Here is a 12,082-nt window from a genome sequence, read left to right on the forward strand (position 1 = left end):
TGTGGGATCACGGGCCGACTGACCTTGGAGGATTAAACATCTTTTTCAGTCAGAACAATAACCCAAACATCTTGCATGCGAGTTCTGCAAATGGAATAACAAAGCACTTGAGATCCGCGAGTACAACACTCAACCTTTGAGAACTGACGCCAAAACAGGAAGTAAAGTGGAAGGCCCATGCAAGCAAAGTCAATAGACAAACCCAAACATGTCCACTGATGGAAGCTATTGTTAAAAACTAAACCAACTAGACAAAACGAGGAAGGAGACTAAGAACCCAGACAAGATAACGGCTAGCCAACCTTGACTAATGTACAGCCAAACCTTTCTTCCAAGTAACACAAATTTAGCATCTCAGCAACATGGTTATATTAAGATAGGGGATTTTAGGGTTGAGGTTAAAAACAAAACGTCAGTCTGCTTAGCTTAAAAACATCCGGAGCTTTGCCTGTTGTTTTCGTCACAAAATCTGCTGCTTTCGCCAAGGCTAACTGTGCGGACTCTGAGCGCTGATTGTGGGAAATACTAAAAAAATTGTTGTGTGGTTCAAAAATAATAGTTTCATGTCAACCAACAATGAACAACTCCACCGTGGCCACTGAAATTTTCACGGAAAACTACGTTCTTGAATCTGTATGTGACTGGATTGACAAAGCAAAGCAGAGGGAAACAAAACAGCTTTTTACATGGTATCTTGCCACCGCTGTCGTAAATATCGTTCTCTTGATCACTACATCGTGTGGTAACATCCTTATCCTGTTTGCCCTTCAGAAGGAGTATACTCTATCGGCCAGCTCCAGAATCCTGTTTCGCTCCTTGGCGGCCAGCGATCTTTGTGTTGGTCTGGTTTCGCAGCCGCTCTTCGTCGTCTCCATACTGCTTATTAGTAATGGCCATTGGGAAGTTTGTTGCCTGATGAGATACGCAACATACGTTGTGAGCACGACTTTGTGTGGAGTATCTTTGTTGACAGTGACTGCTATAAGCATGGACAGGTTACTGGTGCTGTTATTAAAATCGAAGTATGGTCTGATTGTGACTAGCACTAGGGTTAAAGTAGTTGTGGTTTTCTTCTGGATATTCAGCCTGTCCGTATCCACAGCATATCTAGTAAGCATACGCATTTTCTTCACAGTGTCCTGCGTGGTGATAATGCTGAGTATTTTCATCTCTGCCTACAGCTACTCCAGTATCTTTATCCTTCTCCGTCGTCGGCAACGACTTAAAATACAGGATAAATGTCGAGGTCAAATAAACAGCTTTCAGCTACAAAGAGAACGGAGATATCAATCGACAGTGTACAGTGCACTGTGGTTCCATTTCGCCCTTGTCATTTGCTATCTTCCGTTTTCTGTACTCGAAGCCATGGCTGTTGCAATTGGAACACCGCTGCCGGTTTTTATCGCTGGATCATTTACAGGGACTTTAATTTACTTAAACTCGATGATTAATCCTTTACTTTACTGCTGGAAGATCAAGGAAGTACGGCAAGCGGTAAAACAGATAGTATCATGAAGCTAACAGTGGGTAAAAATATCTAAATTACATTAACAGTCATAAGGAATCCATTTTTTCATATAATGTCAGGTTGTTTCGGTATCAAACCTTTTTTTCCAAGTTGATTGAAAACACGAACGCAGGAGACAAAAGGATAGGTACTCTTCAAGACAGATCACAGTGCCAGGTAACCTTTGAACGTTCGTTTTCTAAAAACAAACAAACAAAATTATGTAATATCCCCTAAAAGTGAAAAGTGAGAGTTACAATCACAAGAGATACATTGCGAAGGAAACAGTTGAAACGTTTTGTAACGCTTGGTACAAAAGTGCATAAGAACAAAAACCTATGTACACTTCAAGACTCGATCAAGAAAGATTCTACCTTGAAAAAAAAAAGATCAACTTCAACTAAGAGCGTAAACAATGCCTGATCTAAATTAAAGGGGCTACATTGCTAGTTACGAGTTTTACAGCAATAACATTCTTTTAATCATGAACTATTGAAATTAATTTGTTACATGGTGAGGAAATATATGACAAATGGCTCTTTTTTGTGGAGGCAGCGTGGCCGAGTGGTTAGGGCGCCGGACTTGAAATCCGGAGGTCGCGGGTTCAAGTCCCGCTCTGACCACTAAGCTGGAGTTGTTTCTCGGTAGACCCTAGTTCAACTCCTCGGTCATGCTTGTAAATAGCCACCTGGTCTGCCTCCCGCCGGTTGGGATTTTTAAGCCTATTACGTTCAGCAGAAGCATATCACCTAGGAAACAAATATATCAACTGAACCAGAAACATATCACCTAGGTGATATGCTTCTGGTTCAGTTGATATATTTGTTTCCTTAATTTAAAGTGGCATGCCTGTGAACTAGCTAGGTGTAGCTAAGCGCATTGACCACTATAAACAACCACACTTTAAGACAGATGCCTAGCTGTCCTTCGAACACTACTCTCTTCGTTTCATAAAAATTATATATTTACTGTAGAAAATACAACGTAATTGATATTTCCTCCTCACTACTCATCCTTAGGCTTTCTGAAATTTCCTGATATTGTTAAACTGAACACGTGTATGCTCTTTTATGATTATTTCCACCATAAGTTTCCTAATTTACCTGTTTCATTAGTATCTGAACTACATAATTACAGTACCCGTGGTGCATCATCCAACCAAGTTGCAATACCTTCAATTCGAACTAATCTTAGGAGATTTTGCCCCAGCATTATTGGAAGTTTCTTTTGGAATAATATTCCGCAATCCATTAGAGACAAATCATCTAAAAAAACGTTTAGAAAAGCACTTTTACGCTGGTACCTTGTTCAATACTAATGAAAACATTATCTCTTTATAACTTTCTGAGCTATTTTGTCATTTTTTCGTCTTCTTTGTCTCTTTCTTTTTCTTTTTTCTTTTTCTTTTGTATAACTTGAGATTATTAATAAAAAGAAGTTCTTTTTATTAATAATCTCAAGTTATACATAACTTTTAGGGGCACAAAATTAGTTTATCTAGATGTGCCCCTCTCCTCTCCTTCCAATATATAATGTAATTCAATTTAAGTGACGTAATTTCTGTTTTATGCGGTTGTTTTTTTCTTCCTTACAAAGCACTATCGGTTACTATTTATTTTCTTCACGTTATATTTACACATCTCTGTATTAGCTAGGAATTGGAGGAATAAAAAATAAATAAAAATAAATAATAATTATTTCCACAAAGTGTGCATTGGAGATGGACTGACTGCGAATCAGCGATCGAGAAGAAGAATTAAATCAGCCAGTCTTGTAAAACAATTAATTTATTTCTTTTAAAATTTTATCCTAACCAGTTTTTACATGCTACATGATGTTGAACACTGTTTCAAGTAAAAAGTCTTAAACAATTTTTCTTTTACATATTCGTTTTAAACGTTTATAATTTAAATTTCATTTTAAGAATAAAATTGCGCAACATTTTGCCGTCAATCGATGACATCTTTGTTGCCCGTTAAATGCCAATAATTGCCTAATCTTTTACCTCAAAGTAAAGCTAAAAACAAACCACAAAGTAGTGATTTTACTCAAACCGTGAAATAGTTATTAGACATTTAGCTGCTGGTAGATAGTTTAGTATTAACTTGACTAGACTATCTCCAGCAGATAAAAGAATGTTGACTTCATGGGAAGAAAACAACTGATAACAACACTATACTATACCTTCACTGTTTATTGCAAGATTTCTTGTATCAATAAGAAACAAAATGGCGCAAGGTTAAAAATACCTCGGAAAAGGTTAAGTAGCCTAAATGAGTCTATAAAAACTACATTGATTAGAATTGTTTTACAAGAATATAACTTTTCTATTCAATTAAAACATTTTCCTTTTAACAACACATTTCTTTGTTAAAAGGTTAGGAGTTTGTTGAGATTGACGTTTGCATCACAAATACTATTCTGTTGAACATTTAACAGTCAGCACTAAGTTTCGTTTTTCTTTTTTAAAGGAAAATTCTATGTTTGAAGAATTTGTTCATTTATTGCAGTCCTTTCCCTTTCACTACTTGTATTTTTTGTCAGCTTTATTTACGCCCTGACTGAAAACAGGCGGCCAAAGGCGACTGAACTGAGAAACTGTAATAACAAACTGTAATAAGAAGTCCTTTTGTTTCGTTCTTTACATATATCATCGGAAAAATACGCCTCCAATCCAATGAAAGGATGCAGTACCCAAAAAAAGAAAAAGAAGAGCCGGATAAACGCAATAAAATCTACTTTTATACTATAATTTACTATCCTACACTTTTATACTATACTACTTTTATACTATCTATACTTATGAACCAAGCTTGAAACAATACGCTAAGGATCGAAAACGCGATCCAACATATTAGCCGATACAATATATTAGGTATCATCAGACTTCTTAAACTTGAAAAAGTTATCCAAAAAAAAAATGTATTGTGGATGACGTCAGTAGAACTGAAGAGAATTAGTCAAGCAACGGCTTCACCAAGCTTTTGGAACCGAGTAGAATGGGCGAAGATCAGTCATCCATGACTTCTGCAACTCCTTTACTAAGGAGGGAAGATCTTGGAAAACACGATCACCAAAGCTCACATGTCCTGTGTCTTTGTGGATCTAACAAGAAGAAACAAGGCAGGTATCATTCAGTCAAGCAGGAAGCTTAAGACAGGCGACAAGATGTTTTTACACTATGCGTGCACACTCGTAGAAGTTGTGTTAACAGGGGAGGTACAAGACTCAGACCGGAGCTCATTTAAATAAGAATGCAAACTATTGTTTACGCCTCGTTAGTTGCTAATCAGCGATAACATTTCATCGGGTCCGAGTTTTGTCCCTGCCTCAAATAACGTGGTCTGCATAAACGACTTGGTAACGCCTATTTGACGTTTTGTGTGTTGTGTTCCTTGATACAAGAGCTGCAAGTCCGACGGGGTCTGCTATAATTTCACACTTACTCGACCTGAATTGACCAACGCCTTATCAAGTTTGGGTTCCAACGGCCGCTGTCAATATGTCATTGAATGCAAATATGACATGTTCATCAATCCTCATAAAGCCTAAAGACTATTCTGTTTGCTGAAGCTCAGCTAAATTGCGAGCTCCAACTCACAAAGTCCGACCAGCTCACAGTTGGCTTAATAAAGTTGATAACTCGGTTTGTAGAGCACTACACCGCTATCCAGTACCCTGGATTTTTTTCAGGCTTAACTCTTTCATACGTTCACTTTCATAATGGATAAAACACACGCTAACACTTGCCTCAATGGCGAATTCAACTACACTGTCCATGTCGCTAGACTTCTTTGACAACAGAAAGCCAGTTGGAGTATTGAATCTGATCAAGAACGCACCACCCTTCTCATTTCGCAACCACTCTTTGGCCTGCTGTTCTTTCATGTATCCAGCAAACCAGCTGTAACAAGAACAAAACTTAATTCAGCTAACTATGTACATGTTTTCAACATCGCTTACCAACCTTGCTAAACTCTAACCCTAACCCTATGAAATTATAGATTATAAACTACTTACTTATGCCCAGGGGGAACTCCCATACGAAACTGAGGACAGGGATGCTTGTTGGGAAATTTGAACTAGACTCTTAAAGTAGACCAATCTGAACTTGGCTCGAGCTTTATTTGACTCCTAAAAGATACCACTTAAAATGGAAATTACAGCATTTTTTACTATTTTTCCAAGTAAACACTAATAAAAGATACTTTGATAGCTAAAAATAGAGCACTTTTGTCCTGAACACCCATAAAGTGCGGCCAAAATGTTTGATTTACACCCCTACGCGAAACGAGAAGCATCCTCCCAACTTTTTTTCATCAGTTGGGGTCCTGGTCCTTTTAAAAATCACCATTATAGGGGTACAATATACCATGCAGGCTCGTCACTAGAAGATATGCAATGTAGCATATCAAAAGAAATATTGATACCTTACTACTTTTCCATCGGAATCAACAGAAGCTGAGTTTTCCATTAGATGAGTCATCTAAAAGTCAATAAGATCATCCAGGCCAACGGTTAATTATAACAAAAAATAAATGCGGATACAACTCTTTCACCTGAAGATTGAAGATGTACAAGAAGTATATATCTGGAAAATTTGATGGAGGCCTTGACAGCAGAATATGGTAGATATTATAAGCTTATTGATTAGATGCAAACTTTATCACTGGTCCTGAGGGAAGCAGCTTGTATCTACGATTCCCTCAACGTCAAGAGAAAATCTCAAGATTCAAAGTAAAAAGAGAGCTACAGTCAACCGCTACTACTTGCAGTATGCGACATTTGCAGACTGCAAACTACATTTTAAAGGCCTAAATAGCTCTCCAGTTAGCCTGAATATCATTCATAATTATTAGCCTGAATAGGGCGTGGGTTAGCCTGTTTACTGTTAGCTATCGATGATGGAAATGGGAAATATATGATATTACATGTGTGCAGTGTATGGTCTGAAGTCTGTGGTCTCCAGTCTCCATTCTGTAAATGTCACACTGGACTTAAATTGGACATGCATACATGTGTATTTTTCCAAGCACAGAGATGGTTCCCACATAAAACAATCGGCATTGTTCCCTGCACTGTACGGAGGAATGTCATTATCAATGATGTGATACACACCCAGTGAGACTCAAAAGTAAAGTAAGACTTTTTTTAAGGAGGGTAACACATTATTAAATGGCTCTGTCTCACACGGACTGGGAACTACCAAATTGACAAATTTGATTGGCTGAAATCGATATTGAAAGCAGTCTAGATTTTCCCATCTAGACCGCCATCTAGACCTGTAATGCTTTGCAGTGAAAAAGTTGCAAACTAAATCGTAAAATCATTGACTATAAATTTTCATCTAACAATATTTATTTATGGAAGTGATAAAAAGCCTTATGAGAAAAAAAAAGTATAGAGGACACAATTTTTATTGCACAATTTAACAACTCACCTTCTGTAGGCAGCCTTGTGGCCCTTTCGTGAATGGTCCAAACCACCCAGTCAGCCTGATGTAGTTTTGAAGGTTGACAATTTCTAATTTCCCTTTTGCTAAAGAAGATTGAAAGACATCCTCTGCAGTTTTGGTTATAACAAAGCTTAAATCACATTATAACAAAAACATCCAAATTTTCTCTTGCTTCACTTATGTCTTCAAAGTATTTACCTCTCACAATACTGTACTTTCACTAAATTATTAGTAGTTATAATCCATCAAATATTTTTGCTCACTCACGATTGGTGTAAATGCTTAAGGTGGCTCAAAACAGTTTCCAGCAGTTAGATTTTGATGGGTCATTATAACCACTCTTTATCACTTGATGCTACAATTAAATCATGGTATCAAAAAACTGCCCAATCATTGGTGAACATGTTGTTATCATTTTTGGGACACAATAGGTTGCCATACCAACAGTACTAGTATGCTGAAAGCTTTAGGGGCCTATAATTCAAAAACAGCTCAGTGTATTTTTTTATATATATTTATCAAATTTTAATAAGTATGATAAGATGCAACTTTCGGCAAAGTGTAAAATATTCTGTACATAGGGCTCAGAGTCACCTTACCTTTTTAAAACTTAAAGGCACATTAAGGGTTTGCTTCTTTGAAAATATCCTAGCATATTTTCAAGCCAAATGGATCCTATTGTTTATACTACAAACTAAGTAAGCTAGAGGACAATTCTGTTGCCTCTTATGAGATTCATCACTGGTTCATCAATCTTGAGAGTGGATAGTATTAAACCTTGCATGGTTTCCATGCAAGAAATCATCTTTAAATAAAGTGAAAATAGTTACCAATATATTTAACTCTTACCATAGTTCACACGCAGGACATATGCCAGGAATTTAATCAGTGCAGTCCCTCCACGTTCAAGTTCATAGGGAGATGCTTTCCTGACTGCATCCAAAAAATCTGACCATTTCTGTGTAAGTAAATATAGCACCTAATTAAAGCCAGCTTCTGTATCTCTCAATAATATTCATATTTGTAACAGCTTGAGAAATGAACTGTTCACGTGACTTTTTTAACATACTTAAGTTATGCAACTGTGGTACATGTATATCAGATATAATAGGTCCTAACAGTAAATATTCTATGAATTTGAAAATTATATTTGAAAACAACATGCACAAAAAAAGAGAGCATTAAAATAATAATAATATACATGTATAATGATATCAACTCTGCCTTGATTTTCTTGGCAATTACCAGAAATGTTTATATAAAAAAAAGTGGCCATGCACATGTACAAGACAATCAAACAAAAACTGTTTACCTTTTCTTTCAGACTGCCCTTGATTGATATCCAGAACTCTTTTGCCAAATCATGTTTATCTTCCCAATCAAGCACTTCCTCTACATGGTATAAAGGAAAAGCAGTTACACTGTATAATTTTAAAAGAAATTCTCTGAGTGTTCCACAATTTAATATAATTTATATAGGAAATGCACATTTTTAAGTGCCATCTCAAAATAAGTGCATCAATAACACTTATCAAAGTGAAAACATTCATATAACAGATGGCAAACAAAAGCTCAGAACTGTTTCGTTATTCTATGGATTATTGAAACCCTCTGAGTATTACAATTTACATTGCTATCTGGGGGATATGAGATTAAATTATAGCAATAGTAAGTACCCTTTTGTGATTCTGATATATACATATTATATGTTGATTTGTTTATGATGATGATGATGATGATTATAATTATTATTATTATCATTATTATTATTATTAACAAACAGAATATTAATAATTATTAATATTATTATCATCATTATAGTTATTATTTTAATTGTTAAACAGTTAATTATATGTTATTTTCATTTTGTTTATATTATAGAATAAATATGAGGCCAAGGAACATACCAGTGATGTAAAGAGCAACTGGTTAGATAAATGTTACTCTAAAATTATCACATTAAAAAAACATCACCTTCATCCAAAGTACTGGTTGTGGATGAATTATCATCGCTTTCATCAGCACCATCATGAGCTGTTTTGTCCTGGTAACTTTTGTCTGCATATAATTGTAGTTCAGGAAAGCGAAGTTCCAAAGATTGACCAGCTATAAGTTTTTTCAATTTTTTTTCAGCTTCAAGACGTTTCCTTCTCTCTGTATCAGCAACAATGTGAAGGCTTTGCTGTTGGAAGGTGTTTTCAGGTTCTTCTAATTGCTTGATTACAGGATCTGATAAACTGCGAGGTCGCTGCTTAACACCTTCCAAAAGTTGGTCAACTATAATAAAGCATAACAACTGGTAAAAGCAAGGTACAACTTGGAGAAGAAAGAAAATGACAGAAAGAAAGAAAACTTCAGAGAGAAAACAGCAGACTAGACGAGGCAAAGAGAAAATCTTTGTCCCCACAGTTCAAACCCATGACCTGCAGATTAGATCACTTAACTCTTGTAGGCCAGCTGGAAATTAACTTGTATGATTTAATACCGTTCATTGATAATGTAAGCTGTCGAGGTAGAATGCAATTTTTGGTGGGTTCATCAGCACAATATCCCTTATTTTATTATAACAGTTCTGCCATTACCCACTAATTCTGACCAACAGAGTCTCGTCATGTATCATGAAATGGAATGGAAACACTTGGTACCTTTCCTTTTTGTCATCATCAGCTCCAAACAAACGTCACGGTACATATTCTCATCCAGTTCCGCAGTTAATATTATTTCCTGGCCTGCTGATAACTCTCTGAGCTCCTCTGTGATCAAGATTTCCTCCAAAGCCTCTTGAAGCTTACCACTCTCATATTTCTGCCACAGCTCTTTTAGACCCTGCATATCATTTGTTTCTAGAACACAAATAACTGATCCTTCACAGAGGTACTTTACAAGAATCCCTGATGGCAGGACAACAGATGTGAACAAGCGAACAAGAGTTTCTGGTTCGTTGATGTACCTCTTCAGTATAAAGGCAGTTCCTGCAACCCAAGCACCTTTAGTGGCCAGCTCAAGGGCAATTCGAAGGTAAATTTCTGCAATTATTTGACAAATGAGCTAGAATTTGAGACAACACATAGCTGGTTATCCTGGGTTAAATGCAAGTAGTTACATGTAGAAGATATAGTGAATATTTAGGGGAGGAAACAAGCTAATTAGACATTTCTCACAAGTGGACAGGTGTAGTTAACAGGTCTAATCAGTGACCAGTAAGGGACAGATTTGAGGGGGGAGGGTGTAGATTGGGTAGCTAGCCACTCCCCTTTTAAAGAAACAAAAAGAAAATTGTGAATATTATAGTACAAATGAAGGTAAAAACTTGGGACAGGTACCTCAATGTTATTTCTACTTTGTGGCATTACTGGTAATTGTGGTGTAACAGTTTTGAATTATTAAAACATTTTTGGGGCCATTGCCCCACATTCTACAACGTGAAGGTGCCATCCACCTTTACTTGAAAAATCCTGGATCCACCCCTGCCAGTGTGTTCAGGTCCAGGATATGAGTACATGTACTGTAGTACAATTAAATAATCTAGCTAGTTGAGCAAGGCTTAAATGTTTACCTCCTTGTTTTCTCTGATTAGGAGATTGATGTATAAAACAAGAACATCTCCCAGGGTGCACCTCAGTAACCTTTTCATCATGTTTTCCATCTGTAACATTGCAACCTGTGAGGTATCAAGAGTGTCAAGACTTGTTCTAAGACTGCCGGATTTGAAAATGATGCTTTTTTATCATGACTAGTAAGACGTGTACAAATTTGATTTTTGCAGTCGTTTCAATTATATATATTGATGTAAATGAGGTGTAAAGGATAAAATTTGTCAAATATTTAGAACAAAAAATAACCTTTAAGACAACAGTTATCCTTCTGGCCAAAATCGTTCCATGAATGTATTTGGTTTATATCTTTCTGTATCTAACATGTGGCAATGGAGAGGAGCATATTTGGAGATTAAAACTTAGGCAGTCTAGAATGTACATGTTGGGGCACAATTGAATTCACACTTGATTCAATTTTCATTTTCGTTTCTTTTATAGTGACTATCATTCATTACCAAAAATAATGTAATGTATGACAATGTATGTATCTGTATGTACTGAGGTTATTTATCCAATAGCATTATACAGGAGTATATGTAGCCTGTTCTAGGCTCTCGGTAGTTGGAGACGAACGAAAAAAAGGAGAGCGTTTCTGCTCTCGCTTGTCCTCTTTTCTCCCCAACTACCGAGAGCCTGGAACAGGCTAGGGTATATGTGGGCGATCAAGGTGTGTTATAAAGCATATGAGAAGGGTACTTTACCAGCTCTGAAATTTCATACTAACTTGTTATAACTACAGCTGCCTCTTTAAGACTATGGTTAAGAACGTGATTCTGTCTATCTCCAGCCATCGGCACTCCTTCGATTTTTCGCAGTTCACCTCGTTGTATCTTCAAGCATAGCAATTCAACCTCTCTTCTTGAGATGAAGTCGCCAACTTTTTTCGCCAACTGAACGCACGTTACGTCCGATAACAGTTGTTGTAAAAATGATAAGTTGTCGATTCCTATCATCTCACGCCTTTCTAGTTGTCTAAAGAGGTCCAAGGGAGAACGGATCATTTCTAAATCTCCCTCTGGGATGTCATCCGAACAGAGGTATTTCAGCTGTCTCAATTTTCCCTCAGTGATATGATCTGATATTTGAAGAAGAAACGTTCTGTAGCTGTTGCTTTCCATGACTTCGCCTGCTGATCGTTGTGCACCCCTAAGCGAACGTCTTCAGCATGATTGCTTGCGTCTCATGGAATCAAAATCACAATACGAGCCGGAAAGACAGCGATCATTGATAGTGCTCGCAATATTGTTGAACGGTAGGCGAAGCAAGGCAAAGATGGCTCATTATAATGAGGGTATTCCCCTCGATCTATATTTACCCACATATGACGGGGCATGTGACCACCGGTGGAAAGTAAACAACATAGAATGCTTTGTACTCGCCAAAATCCTTGTTAAGAGCTTATCACCTGAACATCATCAAGCACAAACAGCTCGGAGCTTGTCAGGAAATAAAGATTACAAATGTCCCGAGAAAATAAGCATCCTTCTTTGAATCCGCCATTTTCATGGAGAAGAAAAGAACTGG

General features: G+C 36.9%; 2 protein-coding genes and 1 non-coding gene across 3 annotated transcripts; 2 read left to right on the forward strand and 1 right to left on the reverse strand.

Annotated features, from left to right (window-relative positions):
* LOC110043590 (beta-3 adrenergic receptor-like) lies at positions 1 to 2,755 on the forward strand. Its single transcript, XM_020749058.2, has one exon. The coding sequence runs from the start codon at positions 577 to 579 to the stop codon at positions 1,513 to 1,515; it is 939 nt and encodes a 312-aa protein (XP_020604717.2). The 5' UTR covers positions 1 to 576; the 3' UTR covers positions 1,516 to 2,755.
* Positions 2,058 to 2,130, forward strand: Trnas-uga (transfer RNA serine (anticodon UGA)). Its single transcript has one exon. It is a non-coding gene; the product is annotated as a tRNA-Ser (tRNA).
* A 521-nt stretch (positions 2,756 to 3,276) lies between the features above and the next one.
* LOC110043668 (uncharacterized) lies at positions 3,277 to 12,065 on the reverse strand. The gene is made up of 10 exons (XM_089297813.1): positions 11,283 to 12,065; positions 10,519 to 10,623; positions 9,608 to 9,988; positions 8,937 to 9,239; positions 8,275 to 8,354; positions 7,812 to 7,920; positions 6,948 to 7,045; positions 5,938 to 5,993; positions 5,258 to 5,411; positions 3,277 to 4,612 (listed from the first exon to the last, which is right to left on the reverse strand). The coding sequence occupies exons 1-10, from the start codon at positions 11,674 to 11,676 to the stop codon at positions 4,481 to 4,483; spliced, it is 1,812 nt and encodes a 603-aa protein (XP_089153939.1). The 5' UTR covers positions 11,677 to 12,065; the 3' UTR covers positions 3,277 to 4,480.
* Between the last annotated feature and the right edge of the window lie 17 nt (positions 12,066 to 12,082).

The sequence above is a fragment of the Orbicella faveolata genome, unplaced genomic scaffold, assembly GCF_042242905.1.
Source record: "Orbicella faveolata isolate gen_17 unplaced genomic scaffold, um_ofav_v1 contig_1, whole genome shotgun sequence".
NCBI lineage: Eukaryota > Metazoa > Cnidaria > Anthozoa > Scleractinia > Merulinidae > Orbicella > Orbicella faveolata.

Coding starts and splice junctions, on each gene's coding strand:
- LOC110043590 (XM_020749058.2), top strand. CDS start 577: ATGAACAACTCCACCGTGGCCACTGAAATTTTCACGGAAAACTACGTT.
- LOC110043668 (XM_089297813.1), bottom strand. CDS start 11,676: ATGGAAAGCAACAGCTACAGAACGTTTCTTCTTCAAATATCAGATCAT. Junction 9,989..10,518: donor TAATCAGAGAAAACAAGGAG/GTAAACATTTAA, acceptor AAATAATTGCAG/AAATTTACCTTCGAATTGCC. Junction 5,412..5,937: donor TCCGATGGAAAAGTAGTAAG/GTATCAATATTT, acceptor TTCTTGTTACAG/CTGGTTTGCTGGATACATGA.